Below are 20,361 nucleotides of genomic sequence, written 5' to 3'. Positions count from 1 at the left end.
GCACCAGAAATGTACTTTGTAAAGCGTTCCCGTGCGCTGCGCAGCACTCTGTCCGGCTGAGCGAATGTGAAAACATGAGATAATGACTAGGAAGTGCAACGTGCTGCATTCTAAAGTCTTTAATATTTCACGTAATGATGTCTAATGCACATTCAACGCATTAATAGGAGGATCCTGAGACGTAACAGTCTGTGAATTAATACTGTGCATCTATATAGTGAGGCTGCTTCTGGATGTATCTTGGATCCATTTCATTGGCTGTAGCATAAAGACGTATGACTGTGTGATTGGTCAGCTATAGATCAAGTCTCTTCACAAACCCACTTGGTCTTCAAAATCCTTAATCTCTGCCATACATTCATAAGACTAAAGTACAGCCCTCACATCACATTACTTACTGGCGTTACTGAAATTACTTTCATTTTTTACATTTATTTACTACTTTTTACTTTACAGATTCCTTAACAAATTTATCCTCATTTGGAGGTATGGGACCGTGTGGGGAGAGAATGCGTTGTAAATCAATCTAGTATTAGAGAAATGTCCCGAACATTCCAGATAATAAATACCATATTATTGGGCAGCGCATGATCAGGAGGGGCCCCCCCTGCTCTTCTCAGGCTGGAGTGGCACCGCCAGGCATTCCCCCCAAAATGATTCTATGGGGTTGGGCGATGCAGCAGGCAGCTTTTATACAGGTCACAGATCTCTGCGATGGCTTCTAATAATATATATAATAATTTACAGTAAGGGAGGCATTATTCCTTATATATACACAAGTTTACCTAATGAATACAAATGATGACAACAGCTCTAAGCCATAAGCAATTACAAAAGATTAACTAAGCATCAGAGAGACCACTATCTGTGGGCCGTGCCACTTAGTAGTACAGCTTGCCATTCACAATATGTACTGTTAGGACTAATCATTACATATACAGATTTTACTTTCTGTACAAAACCACCTCTTTCTCCTATTCTAAGATTTTGTTAGCAAAGTACTTTATATTCTACATTGAAACATGGTCCTCCATAATATACTCTGTAAAGCAGCAAAACCATGTGTACATTATGTATGTATCCAAGATTCATACAATATTGACTGTCCTAGAGTCCCACTCTCCTACAGGAGACTTCCGAATTTTAGAGAGTCCTTCTGGACTCCCGTGAGAGAAGTACGTCCTTCAGCCCTTTCCTTCTTTGTGAAGGTCCTTTCTGACGCGTTTCGCATCACAAGTCCTTCTGGGAGGTTCTTGAGGATGCAAATCATGATGCCACCCAGTATTGCAAATTTAAATGAATCAAAGGGTGAGTCCGTGAGTGGCGTTATCACACCCACCCGTTTGCACTCACCCCTCAAACCTCTCCTCCCATCTCCTGAAGATGCCAAACCAACACCAGTAAGCGACAGTACCTGAAAGGTTCGGACTCATGGACATCCAACGCTGCTCCTCGTATCCTCCCCTCCTTCAAGGCTTGTGCGAGCGCCTTCTCATCAACCAATCCCCCTCGGGCTGTGTTTACCAGGAAGGCTCCCTGCCTCATCTGAGCAACAGATGCAACGCAAAGCAGGTGTCAGAAACCGTCAAACCAAATATGCATTATTTTATTTAAAGAGTTTAAATTACACAATTGTAAAAGTCACCTCATTCTTCATTAATAAACATTATACTTATTACATTTATTTAAGCATTGCTAAGCTCCTGTATACAAGTATGATCCGATTGAGAAGTTATACCTCCAGATCACGGATAATCTCCTCCAGAACTTGATCTTATGGGCGGAGGATTTAATGAGACCACAGAAAGACTAAAATAGAGCGTTTAATAATGGACATCCAACGGCAATAACAAAGCCATCAAAAAGTAACTCATTAAATCTCAATGCATTTGCATCTATAGGGAATGGAAGATGTATTGGTGAACCGAGGTTCAGATGTTTCCGCACGTTCCAAAACACATCAGGCCTCGGAGCATAGCCAATGTCCTGACTAACCAGATATATGGCAGCTGTCACAGGGAAAGGCTAAGCCTGCCACAGTCGTCATGGTAACAGAATGCTCCTCGGCAGAATAGAATGCAGAGACATCAATTTATATATCACCGTACACAAGCTAACTCTCAGGTTCTGTTTCTTCCTAACCGGCTGTCTCAGCCAGAGATTTAGGAGATGTTCACTACAGGAGAATACTGGTGTTCTATTCTTACATTTATCAGATCCACTTTTTCAAGCCTTGTCAGTAGAGAAGTAGCACAAATGCTGCAACCTGACACAATTATTGATTAAAGGAAAACGCACTTGTCGCTCATGTTTTCCTCATGGAATACTACGAGAACATGGCGCAGAGTTACAATAAACTTGTTCGCCATTTATCTAGCTTACAGTGACAGGGAAATGGCTGGTGCATTCTGGTTTCTCGCTTAGTGAGAGGCCAAGCTGTAAAATAGGGAAACAGTCCCCTCACCACACAAGTGTGAGAGGAGTCAGTCCAGCAGGAGTACACGGGATTGGGGTTTCTGTATAAGGTATTCTTTTCATCATGTGGAAACCCATGCAGTCCACCCCCATTTGCAGGAGTACATAGGATTCTGGTTTCTGTATAAGGTTTTCTTTTCATCATGTGGAAACCCATGCAGTCCACCCCCATTTGCAGGAGTACATAGGATTCTGGTTTCTGTATAAGGTTTTCTTTTCATCATGTGGAAACCCATGCAGTCCACCCCCATTTGCAGGAGTACATAGGATTCTGGTTTCTGTATAAGGTTTTCTTTTCATCATGTGGAAACCCATGCAGTCCACCCCCATTTGCAGGAGTACATAGGATTCTGGTTTCTGTATAAGGTTTTCTTTTCATCATGTGGAAACCCATGCAGTCCACCCCCATTTGCAGGAGTACATGGAATTCGGGTTTCTGTATAAGGTATTCTTTTCATCACGTTAACCAAACTGCACCATCATACATCTCCTCACTCATCTCAAAATATCTCCCTACCAGACCTCTCCGCTCTGCACAAGATCTGCGTCTCTCATCCACACGTATTACCTGTTCCCACTCAAAATTACAGGACTTTACCCGGGCTTCACCCACTCTGTGGAATGCACTCCCACGCACAATAAGACTCTCCTCTAGTCTCTAAACCTTTAAACGTTCTCTGAAAACTCATCTCTTCAGACAAGCCTACCAAATTTCAGACCCACACACATAACCTTCACAGCTTCCCTATCAAGTTACATCCCCTCTGTACAGTCCACATAAACACACATTTTGTCTTCCAACATTGCTGGGTGATCCTATCATATACAACCCATTAAGAACCTAGCAACCTGGGGAACCATTATGTGACAGGTAGCATCTATCCTTGTGTATCAATGCCTATTTCCCTATAGATTGTAAGCTTGCGAGCAGGGCCTTCCTACCTCTGTCTGTCTGTCTGTCTGTCTGTCTTTGCCCAGTTTTGTTCTATAATTGTTGTTCTAATTGTAAAGCGCAACGGAATATGCTGCGCTATATAAGAAACTGCTAATAAATAAATAAATAAATAAATAAATAAATAAATCAAGTGGAAACCCATGCAGTCCACCCCCATTTGATCTTATCCAGCAGAGCTCCTCACAGTGGTGTAGGGCAATATAGCTGAAATCAGAAATTATTTTCTCTTTTCGGTTTTCCAAACTATCTGAATGTGACAGAACTACTGCGTTGCTGAATGCAATTATACTGTTCACTGTAATCTGCTATTTTTGACTGAAAGGGACATTAAAGAAAAAGAAAAGAGGAGCAGACTGCAATGTGATTACTGACCGAAGTCTATAGTGCGTGAGACAATCTCTCCTCATGATCACCTATTTATGTCAAAAATGTTCCAATCTGTATCATTTATTTACTATAAGCTCATTTTTTTACACAAGCCAATTAGATCCTTTGAAGATTTTAGATAAATCTATAGGACTATATCCATTTTGAACACTAGAGGGAGCCAGAGAGCCATCACAAAACCTAAGAACAGTTGTCAGACCCAGCGATAGTGTGTGTGTGTGTGTGTGTATATATATATATATATATATATACATACACACATTTTATTTTTATATATATATATATATATATATATATATATACACACACACACATACACACACATATATGTGCATATTTATTATCGAGTCTGAGACCTGATAATTATTATTTCTTATTGCCGCTATTCATGGCAAACAGAAATTACGAGTCGCACAAATGTGCTAAAATATATCCATAGGGACAGGGGTTTAAAAATGTTTGTTTTCCGCGTATAGCCCACAAATAATTGATTGATAGGCCCCACAGAGAGGCTCGGGTGTCTGCACAGAGATAGCAGATTCTATCTATTTATCTACCAGTTATTTATATAGTGCACACATATTACACAGTGCTTATTTCATATCAGTCCCTGCCCAAGTGGAGCTTACTACAGTATCCATATTCCCCACCACACACATACTGTATACAGGAGGGTTCATTTATTGTCAGAATACAGTTAACCTATAAGTTATTGTTTGTCTTGTTGGGAGGAAACTTGTGTAAACCGGAGGAAACACACACACAATCATGGGGAAAACATACAAACTCCACATATAGAGTGCCTTGGTGGGAAAATCAGTACTGTGAGGCAGCAATACTAACCACTACACCATCCATGCATATTAAAAATCATTCAAGATAAAGCTATTAATGATGGACACAGACAATACATGCTAATCATCTGTTTCTAGAGTGATGTGACAAGATTTCAGTACAGAATATTAAAAAATAAATGAAAAAAAGATGGAAATACAGACATATCCTGCAATGCAAGGCACTGTAGTACCCCCTTCACCTCCAAGAGTCTGAATTAACACTTTAGCAGATAATGCTTTAATGTCCCACAGATGCAAACCCAGAAAATCAAGACATTAAATTCCTAGCAAAAAGAAGAAAAGTTTATAAAGTATAATATAATAGAACAACTGCCAAGGACACAGCAAATTATACACACAGACGGTCATTGCTAGCGCCTCAAAGGGAAAGGACTAGAGATTACCAGAAATCTCTGTGGGGTAAATGTATGAAGCAGTGAAAAAAGAGTGGAGAAGTGAGCCAGTGGAGAAGTTGCCCATGGCAACCAATCAGCTGCTCTGTGTTATTTTAAAGTATGCAAATTATAAATGTTACTTCAATGCTGATTGGTTGCCATGGGCAACTTCTCCACTGGCTCACTTCTCCACTTTTATCAATGCTTCATACATTCACCCTGGAGCTACACGTAGCAAAAGATCTTATACAGCGTGGAGAGACGTTACTAAAGAGAACCCTGCTCATAAGAGCTTACACTCTAAAGCGAATATTGATCATTAGCACATGAGATTCGGCAAATGAAACGGACGAGGAATCATTTCTGGACTACCGTCATTACACCATCAGCTTATGGACAATCATAGACCAAGACCCTTAGGCTAAAGCCACCTATTTACATAGTACATGTAAGAGTATAAAACATTGTTCTTTGGAAGGACATCGCAGGGTGAGGAACTCATTACACAGATATCTAGAAACAACAGGATACTTTCAAAATCTTTCCATGGAGCTGCAAACAAACAGTTATTTATACTCTGTGACACTCAGGGCGACTCACGTCACTACAACAGGGGGTGGTCTTCAGTATGCCGGCTGTCGGGATCCCGGTGCACAGTATACCGGCGCCGGGATCCCGACAGCCGGCATACCGACACTTATTCTCCCTCGTGGGGGTCCCCGACCCCCCTGGAGGGAGAATAAAATAGTGTGGCGCGCTTAGTGCGCCACCGTGCCCGCAGCATGGCGAGCGCAGCGAGCCCGCAAGGGGCTCATTTGCGCTCGCCACACTGTCGGTAAGCCGGCGGTCGGGCTCCCGGCGCCGGTATGCTGGTAGCCGGGAGCCCGACCGCCGGCAAACCGTACTACACCCACAACAGGCATTACACTGGGGGTAAGCAATGTGTGGGACTACACATACCAGCATGCCCTGCCACAGTTTTGCTGCTAAGTCATGGTGGCAATCATGCTGGGATGTGTAGTTCCACCTCAGACTATGGATGTTCAGGATGACACCACCACATGGCTGTAGAGTTTCAATTCCCTCTGCTTCGGTGTGTCAGCCTGTGCAATGGTTCTAGTTACGTGTGTGTTCTGCCATCACAGTTATTTTATGTTTCCATACAATCCTTATTTATTATCCCTTGGAGTGTGCGCATCTAGAGACAAGCCTTTTTATCTGGCAATATTTATTTTAATGTCATTAATGTCTTGCTGTGTAGCCCTGCTGACACATTTATCCTTAATGCAGAATGTATTTTCAAGCCTTAAATATTTGCATGAACATCAGCTCCCGCTGAAACCCTGACGAGCGCGGGAACGTCTCTCTCACCGCCCTTACAGGACTAGGAACAAACTGCCGCAGCTTAGGAACATACACAGGCTTGTTCTTTTGTTGTCTACAAAATTCTATTTGGTTATTTCTAATTTTTGCACCTTAGAAAATCCTTGCCCCATACTTACTTTATCACCTATTACTGCCATAATTCCAATGCAAACTTTAAATGAAAAAGTACTGCGCCTAAGATATACATTTCTGTTTTTCAGTAAATAAGTGTAGAAGGGAGATTTATCATAGTTTGGAGAGAGATAAAGTACCAACCAATAAGCTCTTGCCATTTTACTGGCTGTGTTTGAAAAATAAGTTTGAATCGGATTGGTTGGTAGCTCCCTGCACTTTATCTCTCTCCACGATATGATAAATCTCCCCCATAGTATAATGTTGGAAAATAGAGATTTACTAAACTCCTTGATTAATATGCAGCACTGAGATTACTTTGTAAACCAATCTTGGGGCAGTACGGATGGCGTAGTGGTTAGCATTACTGCCTCACAGCACTGAGGTCATGGGTTCAATTCCCAGCATGGCCTTAACTGTGTGGAGTTTGTATATTCTCCCCGTACTTGCGTGGGTTTCCTCCGGGTACTCCGGTTTCCTCCCACAATCCAAAAATATACTAGTAGGTCAATTGGATCCCAACAAAAAAATTAACCCTCGTATGAATGTGTGTGTGTGTACATGTGGTAGGGAATATAGATTGTAAGCTCCACTGGGGCAGGGACTGATGTGAATGGCCAAATATTCTCTGTAAAGCGCTGCGGAATATGTGTGCTCTATATAAATAACTGGTAATAAATAAAAATTGAGAGGTCGCAGCTTTCAGTGCTTCATAGAAGGATAACACGACCTTTGGATTAGGGATGACCAGTGCGCTGTAACGAGGAGATCTCTCCAAGACCTGGCATGGAGTAGATTAGTTGATTATGCTGGACGGGAGTTGCAAGGATGGAACCTCTACAGCATCATCTACATGATCTCTCTAAACGACAACCTACCTGCATCTACATCTGAGCAGAGAATGCAAGGTAACTAAACACACATTAGTCTGTAGCGAGGCTCTGGAGACTGCTTGGGAGTAGAAGACAACAGACCCGGATCACTAGTACGGATGAACACTTACCTGTTTAATTGTGAAATCATTTATAAGGTGGTGATTGTGCTCATTTAGGCTGCAGTGTAGAGTAACACAGTCACTATGAAACAGTAGGTCCTGTAGCGTGGTGACGCGCTGGAGACCAAGCGCACGTTCTACCCCATCCGACAGGTACGGGTCATAGAAAATTACATTAAAACCAAAAGTCTTTGCCCGTAGAGCAACCGCTTGTCCAACCCGCCCTGCAGAGAGAGAAAGAGAACGTAGAATAAGCACTCTGTCAGCAAAGCGTAACCATCCTCTACACAGGGTGCAAGCTGTCATTCTGTGTTCATAAACATGCAGCCTCTGTGACCACTGGGAACTAGTGATGTCAGTGAGGCACGAGGCACCTCATGCCTCCGTAATGTAACTTGTTCTATTGATTTAATATTTAATACTGGCACAACACCATGAAACCGCTACTGTGACATGTGACACATCTAAAGGTCACTGCAGGAACTGAAAGGTTCTAGTGCAATCCTGGTACCAGCTGCTAAAATGGATAACTTTAATTGGTGCTTCGCTCCTTTCTATGGCACATAGAGTAGGTTGTTTATACATTTGCTCATACAAATCTGAATATTTTTTTCCCCAATGTCACTTTGTAAATGCATATAATACTGTAGTAGCCATATCATACATGCCTTACCGCGAGTAGCTATAGTCAGTAACTAAGGCTATAGAGTGTGTCCCCTGACATCTCAAGGCTTAGTACTGTAGTATCTCAATGAAATGATTATACAGAGCAGGATCATCTCATCCGTGAGGGTTACATGTGTCTTGACTTTAAATAATTGTTACAGTAACACAGTTCACCAGCAGGGGGCTCCCTTATGTAGGGAAGGGTGCCTTGCAGGTCAGTATGCATTAGCAACACATCTGCGTTCTATTTCGCAGAGTGTGTGTGTGTGTGTGTGTGTGTGTGTGTGTATACACGTGTCATCATAAACAAATCAGATACTCATTTTTATAAAATGTATAATTCTACACATTTTCTTTAAACAGATATCCTAAATATATCTATACATGGGCCCGCAGCATATCTGCGCTTATATTTACCAATAACTCCTACTAGAACATTTAATAAGTACCCCCAGGTATGATCATTTATTCATTACAGCAGTGGCTTTCAGCTCCAGTGCTCACACACCCAGCCCCAGCAGGGCATGTTTTCAGCATATCTCTCTGTGGACACAGATGGGATAGTTACTGACCCAGCAAAAGAGATTGACTCACCTGCGCATGATTAAAGGTATCTTGAAAACATGACCTGCTGGGGACACCTTAGAACTAGAGCTGAAAGCCTGCGCAGAATACAATTTATTTTGGCCAAAGTTGAACGATTTATAAAAGCCTGAAGAAAGTATCGGCGTAAACGTGACAAAACATTCTATAAAATAAATACTGGAAATACATACATATAGAATAATGCACAGTCTTTGTACATGAAAAGCCTGTCAGATGTCAGCAGGTAGTCTGTGACTATAGAAGACTATGTAGCTCTCGGCCAATTGTCTGTATATAGGTCACGCATAATCAATAATCCAAGGTGTTTGCTAACAGTAGTAATAATTAGCAGTATGGGGGTGGGGCGCATTACTTCCTATATTACATCATTATTTTCTAAGGATTACTGCTTATATTACATCATTATCTTCTAGTGATCAGTGAAGCGATGAACATGAAGACTTAATGATTGCACAGATACTACATGCATACATGTTATATATATATATATATATATATATATATGTAATCTGTAAAATAACACATTTAGGCCCTTGATAAATTGTATAATTGGCACAGCTTCCAGTGTCCTGGCCGCCAGGGGGCCTAAAACACACCACACACGGGTGAGGGAAGGACAGAGGTTGTCGGAATGGAATCCCGACATTCTCTCTGACACACGTAATTCTATTTTGGGCTTAGACGCGGTGGATTGAAGCCACTCGGACTCTTCACTTATCACCGGCACTCAGGCTCATCCTCCTGACAAAACCCTGAGCTGAAGCAGCTTATTCTCCAGAACTGCTGCTGGCTATGTAACTATGAATTATACACAAGGAGCGGACTTCCTGACGGAGGGGCCACTGGGCGTCCTGGGGCCTCGAGCTGTACCGAGCGGCACAGACCACAGGGTGGGGCTGCAAAATCCTGGGAATAAAGTTCAACTCGGGAATTACTGTAAACCAGCAGCCGAACAACAGAAACTGCTGAGATGGGAGAAGGTGGAAAATGAGGGACATTTACAGATATCAGCGGTGCAATAAAACAGTGAGACAATTCCTCGTCTGCAGGCTACACAGCCAAGGCTGCAACACTGTGTCTTGGCACTGTGCACAGTACACTGAGGTGTGGTACGTACAAGTGCCTCAGACAAAGCCAGACCGCCCTGTGGAAATATGACACTTGGTACGAATCCACCAGTCACAACCACTCCCTTCCAATCGATTCCTTTGTTGCTCGAGGTCCCTGTTTGCAAAAAGGACTTTATTACACACTAGGCATATTCAGCAGCAAGCAGTCACTTGCAGGCCTGGAGACGCGTGGAAACGCTTGGCTGCTAAATGGAAATGCTATTTCACGCCTTCTCAACCTTATGAATATTTCATTCGCAAGTGAAACGATGACACGTATGGGGCTCGGTATAGAATATCCCTATACATCAATAGTGGGTATAAAGCAAGCACTCAGGAAACCTATTATTGCATTATGGGTGTGGCAGCAGCTCCGTAGGTTCAGCACTTGCAGTTGTGAATTGCAGCAATTCCACTGAGATGGGGACTACGCACAGAGGGGAAGGCAAGACCCAGCACGTAGCGTTTTCTTTCTCTAGGAAATTGAAATTTGCTTTAAACACTTTGTGCAAACCCATCACCACTCTGAAGGAAGGCTACAAATTAATTAATAACGAACACCATTGAAAGGCCATGTGATAGAGCATTAAACTAACAAAATGTTAAAAAACAAACAAAAAAAACCTTTGAAAAATACAAAACAAAAAATGTAAAAAAAAAAAAAAAAAAACACAATCATACAGCTTTTCTTTCCTCCAAGAGTTAAGGTGGGTCTGACTGCAATAGCCAACTTCTCCAATTATTCTCTTTGGAAGGTCTGATACATCACCTGCTAGGTCACATGGTACAGCTAAGCTACGGAAGGCAATAGAGAAGCCATGTGATCAGCACCCTGGTCGGTCACAATGGAAAGCTGTACCTGAGGCATGTCTAACACCAGCCTCAAATCAGTCAGGTAGGATGCCTGCTCCTGGGGGTGGCTGTAACCACCACTGTGACGCAAAAGGACATTATATTATAAGCAGAATGTATTTATAAAGCTGCACAAATTGCTGCAGCGCCGTACATAGCAAAGACACAAAATCAGGTACAGTTAAATAATAAAAAATTAAATAAATTTACATATATATATATATATATATATAAACTATAAATGTGGGAACAGTACCAATGTACCAACTGGCCAATATAGTGGACCTAGGGGAGGAAGGAAACATTAGGAGGGAGGGCCCTGCTGGTGAGCGCTTACAATCTTAGTGCTCTGACCGCCTACTGTGTAATCCGTGTACCAAAAGAAAACAAACCTTTAATAGAGAACATAACACAAAAAAATCAGACTACGAAAACTAATATAAAATGACAAACAAACCCTGATAGAGAGTCCTCATAATCACCTATTTGTCAGAGGTGTCACAGTGACTTACTAAGTGCAGTGTCCTTATTAGGCACAAATATGAAATGTTCCGCAGAGCTTCTCTTTATTCCTGTGTTTGGAACAGATTCAGTGATTTTCTGCCTCCCAGCTCCTGGGTCCAGTGGAAATCAGAGCACACCCCGTCGTATGTACGCGAGTAGTACGGTAAGCCAAGGCCTGTCAGGTTGGGTTCTGCATCTGTTTTTATTGCCGTGCCAAATTTTCCATTGTGGCTTGGACAACAAACGAGGGCGCTGAACACTGCCAAGCGCTAACTAGGGGTTTATGCTGCAGACGCATCGGGGAAATGCACAAGGTAAGGGGTTAACAGGACTTTTGAGACGTGAAAAATAAGCTTTCATTACAGTCCGTCCGCAGCTTTAACTGGTGTCCGTAACCTTCCAGCAGCCGGGCTCTAGAACCCGAAGTGCACAACCAGGTGTAATATAATAGTCATCTAACCAGTATAGGTCACAACCAATAATAAAAGTAACAATTATTTATATTTGGACATGTGTAAAGTGACAATATGTTTTCACTACTGAATCTCCTACCATCTTAAGTGCAATATGCAATATGTATTTTTGATCTGTTTATGCCACTTTATGCCCTTTTGAGAAGCTCGGCCACAATCATTTTATGTACTTGACCTAAAGATCGTTCCACAACCAGGGCTGTAACTAGGTCTGTGTGAGTGGTGCAGAGGGCCCTGGTGGCACCACCGTCACTGACCCACAGCCCCTGCAATCAGGGTGCTTTAGACCAGGCATGTCCAAACTGCGGACCACCAGCTGTTGTGAAACTACATATCCCATCATGCACTGACACAGTTTTGCTGTCAGAAAATGCTAAAGCTGTGTCAGGGCATCCTGGGATGTGTAGTTTCTCAACAGCTGGAGGGCCGCAGTTTGGACATGCCTGCTTTAGACACTCCAGGAACGCACCCCCACTGCCTGTACAGCTGCCTGAAACGTCCTGAAGACACTCCAGCCAGTGACATACTTTCCAGTCCTGGAGGCCCCGCCCCCTCTGTGCAACATGAAGCACCCAGGGGCGGGGCCGACACAGGGCAATTGCGCCCTTTTACGGCACTATGCACATCACTATGGACATCACTTGTAATGTCCATGAGAATCTAGAATTTTGGGGAATCCTAGGAGAACAGGCCCTTCTCCCATATCCCATCCACTTGCCTGGTCAAGTGGGTAATGACGGATGACTCAAATTGCATTGTGCCCCCTTGTGCAATGCTTGGGGGCGGGAAGCGTGATTACACAAATTATGCCCCCTGCACTATGCCCTCTGTACCTCTAAGAGGGAAGACTAAAATGTCAGCAAGTAGGATTTATGGTAACATGGTAACTGGATTCTTCTCTGACCTGCATATCTCTGCATAGTACTGAGGTGCTACCTGGCTGCAGAACATGCAGCCGTCTATTTCAAGATCACATTTGTGGAAACAATTTGGCAGAAAGCAATGGGTTCCCTTTAAGAGCAGAAGAAGAACTCAGTCACCCAGCATTAGAAGATGATCTGACATTACATGTGTATGGTTGGGCTAGGACAGCGTTGATGATGGATAGAAATGTATTGACGTCTGCCAAGAACATTAAAGCTGGTGATTTGATTCTCAGTTTACACCGACCTTAATATGTCTTTGTTCCATAAATGTCTCAGTAGATGTGGTTGGAATTAGCAGGATGCAGTTTATAGCAATTGCGCCGGTAAATGGACGTTTATCTCAGAGCGTGTGGCTCAAATTTTAACATCATTCAATAGGCTATACTATCTGTTTATAAATGCCTCTAACGCTCTTTGGTTAATGGGTATTGCTGCATTTGTTTTCACTATACTTTAATCTACATGGGACACTTGATTATCTTTTCAGCCAAATACTGCAACAGCTGTACTTCAAATGGCCCACCTTATAAATCTCTCCAGTCACATACACCTCTGTGCATGTGTGGCTTCAAATCACTTTTTTTTATACTTTATACAAATTAAGTAAAACAATTGGCCACACATCACCTCCAGGGGATTTTCTTCTGTGAACTTCTTTGTGTTGCAAGTGTATTGGGCCCCCTGCCTAGAGCAGGGGGCTCTATTTGGCTCCAACTGAAGGGTTGTGCCGATCAGGTTTTCTAAATTGGGTGGTGCGAGTTGGGGAGGGCTGTACGTGGTCCCAATGGGTGTGTTGTGAGGTCACATTCAAATTAAAAAATCACCCTAAACCCATAAGACAACATCCTGACTGGCAGTGTGTAATGGAGCCAGGAATCCTTTAAAAAAAAAAAATGTAACTGTTTCTAACATTAAGAACAAGCAAAATAATGGGCCCATCCTAGTCTTGGGTGCTCGGTCTGCCCACCCCCTAGATGTGGTGAGCTAAACTGGGACTCGAATATACATTTGTCTCCTCTTACATCTTTGCTTTGTGCGCTACAAGTTGTGTTACATATAACGTGTTGAGTGCCGTGCAACTCAGTAGTGCCAAGCACCTTTTTTGCGATTAGTCACAAATGCGTCTTAGTCACAAAGTAAGGCAACAGAGCGCACAAGCAGCTTCTGCTGAATAAAATGATATGCGGCATGCCTATATTCTGTGTGTGACTGCGGCTGTATCTGCATACAAAATGCTATGCTACGTGGCATTTCGGATGCAGATGCAGCCACAGAATATGGGCATGCTGCTTATCATTATATTCAGCAGGATCTGCTTGTGCGTACTGTTGCATTATTCTGTGACTAAAACGTATTTCCACGGGGAAAAATGCAGAAAAAGACGCTCAGCACTACAGAGTCCCGCAATGGCGCAACTTCAAAGGCTGTTTAGAGTGACTGCAGGAAGGATGTAAGAGGACACATCTGTATACCTCAGCTGCGGCTGCAAAGAGCAGTCCCCACATTAAGGGGGTCATTCCGACCCGATCGCTCGCTGCAGTTTATCGCAGCGATTGGGTCGGAACTGCACATTCGCCGGCGCTGCAGTGCGCCGGTGCATGCCAGACGGTCGAAGCTAGCGACCGCTTCTGAGACAGAGGCGGTCGCTGGGCGGGAGGGGGCTGGACGGCGGCGTTAAGCCGCCGTTTAGGGGGCGCTGTCCGGCCAACACAGGCGTGGCCCTGACCATTGCGGCGGACCGCGGCGGCTGGGTGACATCACACGCAGCCGCTGCGACCCGGGGCAGCGAAGAGGTTCTCCCGGCCAGCCGCAGGAGCTGTGCTGGCCGGGAGTAACTCCTGAGGTGCAAAAGGATCGCCGCTGCGCGATGCTTTTGCATTTCTGCAGGGGGAGGGGGGCGGCACTGACATGCGCGGCGGACTAGCCCTGTGCTGGGCATCCCCCCGCATGTCTGAGCGCCTGATCGTAGCTGTGCTAAATTTAGCACAGCTACGATCAACTCAGAATGACCCCCTTAGACCCTGATTCAGCATGGGTTGTAGTTGTACAAAAAAAAAAATCGCACAACTACAATTCTTTACACTAGCATGCAGGGTGACGCCCAGCACAGGGCAAGTCCACCCCGCATGCTGGGCCCTCCCCCGCCGCGCTAACATGCGAACGCTTCGCTCAGCATGTTAAGGGTAGCCTTCTGCCTGGCAGTTGCTGCGGCCAGCCCCGCAAACGGTCCGGACATACCTGGTTTGTCCAGACCAAGCCCTCCCAATGACACAATGCTGCCCTGTCAATCAGGCAGAGACGTTCGCATATGTTAGATGCCGTCACGTCACACTCCAGAAGGGCTTCAGCCTGTGAATGCATTTCATGCTGAATTAGGCCCTAAATCAGATAGAGCTGCCAACCATTTTATTCTGACAATTTCCGTCCAGGTTGAAGGGTGTGTAGTTTTCATTTTTTTTTGCTACTTTAAAAAAAATAAAAATTTAAGATTGTGATTTTTTTTTTTTATCGTTCTCCCGCTTCAGCAGCTGGCGAGCAGGAATCTAGCAGGGAAGTGAGAGGCATTTCTTTGAGGGTTTCTATAGCAGTCATCAGTCTTATGGTTCTTAAAATTGTCCCTGGGTTAAACCTTACCGCCATCACCCATCTTTGCTGAAAAACCCAGGTCTGTCTGTGGTGATAAACCAGAGAGGAGGGCCGGTCAGAGACCATGATAATTACCAACTAACTGTATGAGGACAGGTGCGTTCCTGGTATGTATGCTTGCCTAAATGCTCATCATCCATCGTGTTCTATATATATATAGTTTTTTATATATAAAACTACGCAGCATGCAGTACATGGGGTAACTAGAACATGGCAGCAGCTATATCGCTCGCGCTCTACACCTTGTTCTGGCTCTGTTGTGTAATATCTGATCACCTATTATATTCATTCTATAGTAATACATAAATAATACATTCCAACCATAACATCATACAACTTACACACATCTCCAAGCGGTACTTACCCAACCCTATGATGCCTAATGTCTCCCCCCTAATTCGTGCGGCTCCAGAGGCCACCTCCCTGATCTGCTCCACGCTCTGGACCCTCGTGCCTTCCCGTAAAGCCTGGTGCAGCCACGTGGTTCTCCTGTACAAGTTCAGAATGTGGCACATTGTGGAATCGGCCGTCTCTTCTACGGACGCTGCTGGCACATTACATACTGCAATACCTGGATCAGACATCAGATACAGGAGTGTTAGATATTTATACTCAAGAAGAGCGTCTGCAGATGCGGGAGTGATTACTTATCCGGTATAGGCATATCGGTGGTCATGGTAATTACCTGTGGCATTATAGTTGCTGGCAGACAGTATAAATAAAAGATATTACAAAAACAAAGAATGACACTAAAGACTTTGGGTGGTATTCAATTGTTTGAAAAGTCAGTTGGGTGTCTGTTTTTTCCTATCTAATAGACAGGAAATAACAGACACCGAACCGACTTTTCAAACAATTGAATTCCGCCCTTTTGCAGTGGACTATTTGTGAGGCTACTGTTATTTCAGATGATTGGGGCAGTGTGACTGGCGGAAGGGAACTCGGAGGTCAGCATAACAACCACAGGATCCCGACAGCAGAATGCCAGCGGGGGGGGAGCGCAACCGAGACCTTTGCGGCCTCTGCGCTCGCCACAGGTTCTATTCCCACTCTATGGGTGTCGTGGACACCCACGAGTGGGAATAGTCCATGTTAGTCAGCATGTTGACTGTCGGGCATTTGATTGCTCGAGATCTCGGCGTCGGCATGGTGACCGCAGGGATCCCGAGGGGCGGTCCCATGACTGCATCCCATTTCAGACTGTAGCTGTTTGACAAGTCCTGTATAAAAGGTTGACTCTGCATTCCCCAAGTAAGGGGTCAAAGACGCCATAAATGCAACTATGAATTTTGGGGGTTATTCAGGTTTGTTAGCAAACAAAAAAAAGTAAGCAATTGGGCAAAACCATGATGCACTGCGGGGGGGGGGGGGGGGGGGCAGATATAACATGTGCAGAGATATTTTTATTCGGGTGGGTTATATTGTTTCTGTGTAGGGTAAATACTGGCTGCTTAATTTCTATACTGCAATTTAGATTTCAGTTTGAACACCCCCCACCCAAATCTAACTCTCTCTGCACATGTTACATCTACCACACCTGCAGTGCAACATGGTTTTGCCCAATTGCTTACTTTATTGGTTTGCTTATAAACCTGAATAAGGCGCTTTGCTTCAAGAAATAAACCTTTAGCTGGACCTCATACCCACTGGCATCAAAGAATATGTATTATTATTTTAAAAGCGGTACAACGCATGGGGTGACATTCACCGAATCCGTTCGAGTTCGTACTTGAGTTCAGGAACACGGATACATTTTTGGAGTTCAATGGAAATCAAAGTGTCCGTTGACCTCAACGGACACAAAAATTAACTTCTATTTACTATTGCATGATAAACACATTCATTCACGTAGAGCTAGAGGGGATTGCATTTGTGGTATAATGATGCCAGTGGGTTGAAAGTCTTGGAAGATACATTATTTAAGCCATGAAGTGAAAAGATAATGTACCAATAATGGCACAGACTAGTACCAAACTAATAGTGAAACCCCAACAATGGAAGAATTCTGTTCAGTGTTCTGTGTAAATGCTCTGTAAAAAATAATATAACACGTTACTACACCTGTGTCTGCCAAGTAATAATGTAGTTTCAACAGAGGGTATGCCGAAAACTCTGGGACAATTTTACCTCTGGGAAGTTTAAGCGAGCGCTTTAAGTAACGTACAGGGCATAATAACAAAGACTGCACACAGCCTGTCCAAGAGAAATAAACGCCATCACGGTACAGTTGGTGCAATATATACAATTATACCTCTACTTTTACCAATAATAGCGATGCATTGTCTCCTTTATTAGTGGCTAATGGCCTTTGTTAAATAGAAACTATTTAAACCGATTCAAAAATGAAACCACATTAAGACTGTTTGAAGAACCCAGACTTGTACAGTGTTCAAGAGTTTGGTGGAGCTTCAGAATATTAAAACATGAATACAGGATAAATGATGTATGTTCCAGCTCCAAGAGCTACATTTTTTATTGCTCAATTTTTGTTTTATATTTATTTAAACAGCAACGTTACGATGCTTGAAGTCACAGCTAGCCAATTATACAGAAATCCATAGAAAACACTAAAGCAGCCATTAAACATGTTGGAACCTGTTTTCCTTTCTCCAATTTAGCCAAGTTGATTTTTGTTCATAGTCTATAAAAGGTTACAGAATTCATCCAGACTTTTCAACCTTTACAGCCAACATGGTGAACTGGTTTAAGAGCCACTTGCAGGACACAGTGGAGCATCTCAACTCCTAACATTGTCCTCTACATATGATCAACCCAAAATCTTATTCAGGGTCAATTTATTGACGACCAGAATGGAGATACGAAGCACACCAGCCCACATTCTATTGGCAATTTTTACCGGGTACCAAAATGAGGACCAAACAGATGGATGGAACACTGGACAGCCAGGCCGAGGCTGACAAGACTATTAACATCAGTGTGGGCACGCAAAGGTGCTCATTAATAATCAGTTTTTCTTGACAAATTTAGATTATCAATGTTCATTCCCAATGAACAACATCTACCATAGGGGTCTATTTACGAAGCCTTGGAGAGAGATAAAGTGGACAGATATAAACTACCAGCCAATCAGCTCCTAACTGCCATGTTGCAGGCTGTGTTTGAAAAGGACAGTTAGGAGCTGATTGGTCGGTACTTTAGCTCCGCCTACTTTATAAATAGACCCCACAATCTCTAATAGAGGGCCCATAAAGATTGAAAAGCTGCAAAAAGAATTTGGCCTTGTTCTCATTTTTCCATGAGAGAGTAGAAGAAACATGTGAACATTAATCAGCACCAGGAACTGACCTTGCCATGGAGATTAATGATGGCAAGTTAAAGGACAGATTTATGTTGACGAACATACAGAAAAAAAAACCCCCAGAGCATACCAGTTCCTTGCTTAGTGCTGATTAAATGGCGGTTAAGCAACAAAGAAAGTATGTGCATAATGGCTGGAAAATTTGGACGAAGTAATTTAGACATTTAAAAAAAAACAAAAAAAACATGCACCATAGTTAGAATTAATGTCTATGGCTGTGGTTCTCAAACCCGGTCCTCAGGACCCCAAACAGCTCATGTTTTCCAGGTCACCTGGCAGGTGCACAGGTGTAGTCATTAGTCACTGACACATTTTAAAAGATCCACAGGTGGAGCTAATGATTTTACTTGCGGTTCTGTAAGGAGACCTGGAAAACATGAACCGTTTGGGGTCCTGAGGACTGAGTTTGAGAACATATGGTCTATGGCAGGCATGTCCAAACTGCGGCCCTCCAGCTGTTGAGAAACTACACATCCCAGCATGCCTTGACACAGCTTTAGCATTCTCTGACAGCAAAACTGTGTCAGGGCATGCTGGGATATGTAGTTTCACAACAGCTGGAGGGCCGCAGTTTGGACATGCCTGGACTCTAGGCAAATATTGGTAAACCAGACTGCACGTTTCACACACTATGGCTCAAATTCCTAGAGATTTCTAGCGCAGAATATAATATTTCATTATCCACTTCCTACCAGTAACAAGAATTCTTTAAAAAATATATAAAAATGTATTACTTACACATTACACCTTCAAAGAAGATCTACTTTGACAACAAGAGCTTACAGTCTACATGAGATAATCCTCATTTATCAATAACTCAGCGTACGTGTGAAGCACAATAGAATACTTTGCCATAATTTTGTATTTAATCTACAATTTGCACAGGGAGAAGGGGAAACTACAAATTGGGATACATTGTGAAGACCTCCCAATGTAACGTCAGACAGAAGTGATCTACGGCGCTACACCACCAATTATCAGACATACCAGCAGAACTGACAGAGGAACACTTTCTCATATCTGTCCCTGCAAACTATAACTTTGGCCTTTGTGGCCCAGACACAAACATCAAACACCCGTACAATGGCCCTCATTCCGAGTTGTTCGCTCGGTATTTTTCATCGCATCGCAGTGAAAATCCGCTTAGTACGCATGCGCAATGTTCGCACTGCGACTGCGCCAAGTAACTTTACTATGAAGATAGTATTTTTACTCACGGCTTTTTCTTCGCTCCGGCGATCGTAATGTGATTGACAGGAAATTGGTGTTACTGGGCGGAAACACGGCGTTTCAGGGGCGTGTGGCTGAAAACGCTACCGTTTCCGGAAAAAACGCAGGAGTGGCCGGGGAAACGGTGGGAGTGCCTGGGCGAACGCTGGGTGTGTTTGTGACGTCAACCAGGAACGACAAGCACTGAACTGATCGCACAGGCAGAGTAAGTCTGGAGCTACTCTGAAACTGCTAAGTAGTTAGTAATCGCAATATTGCGAATACATCGGTCGCAATTTTAAGAAGCTAAGATTCACTCCCAGTAGGCGGCGGCTTAGCGTGTGTAACTCTGCTAAATTCGCCTTGCGACCGATCAACTCGGAATGAGGGCCAATGACGGGAGCTACCTCATCAATCCCTCTCATCGTCTCTCACACTCCTGTTTCTAGAATGAGACACTTAATGGCCAAATAGCTCAGAACTAAAATTAAACCAGCTCTTGTTCAAAACAG

General features: G+C 43.5%; 1 protein-coding gene across 10 annotated transcripts in view; it reads right to left on the bottom strand.

The window, feature by feature from the left end:
• The window catches only part of CTBP1 (C-terminal binding protein 1), a 957,378-nt gene that overhangs the window by 14,054 nt on the left and 922,963 nt on the right, over window positions 1–20,361 (bottom strand). For all 10 annotated transcript variants that reach the window (XM_063924924.1, XM_063924926.1, XM_063924919.1 and 7 more), the window contains 3 exons: window positions 15,686–15,892; window positions 7,549–7,763; window positions 1,415–1,545 (listed from right to left, as the gene is read on the bottom strand). In XM_063924924.1, the coding sequence (XP_063780994.1) occupies window positions 1,415–1,545; window positions 7,549–7,763; window positions 15,686–15,892 (553 nt within the window). The remainder of the gene's footprint in view (window positions 1–1,414; window positions 1,546–7,548; window positions 7,764–15,685; window positions 15,893–20,361) is intronic.

The sequence above is a fragment of the Pseudophryne corroboree genome, chromosome 1, assembly GCF_028390025.1.
Source record: "Pseudophryne corroboree isolate aPseCor3 chromosome 1, aPseCor3.hap2, whole genome shotgun sequence".
Lineage (NCBI taxonomy): Eukaryota > Metazoa > Chordata > Amphibia > Anura > Myobatrachidae > Pseudophryne > Pseudophryne corroboree.
Note: the sequence above shows the minus strand (reverse complement) of the source record. Positions and strands in the feature narration are given on the sequence as shown.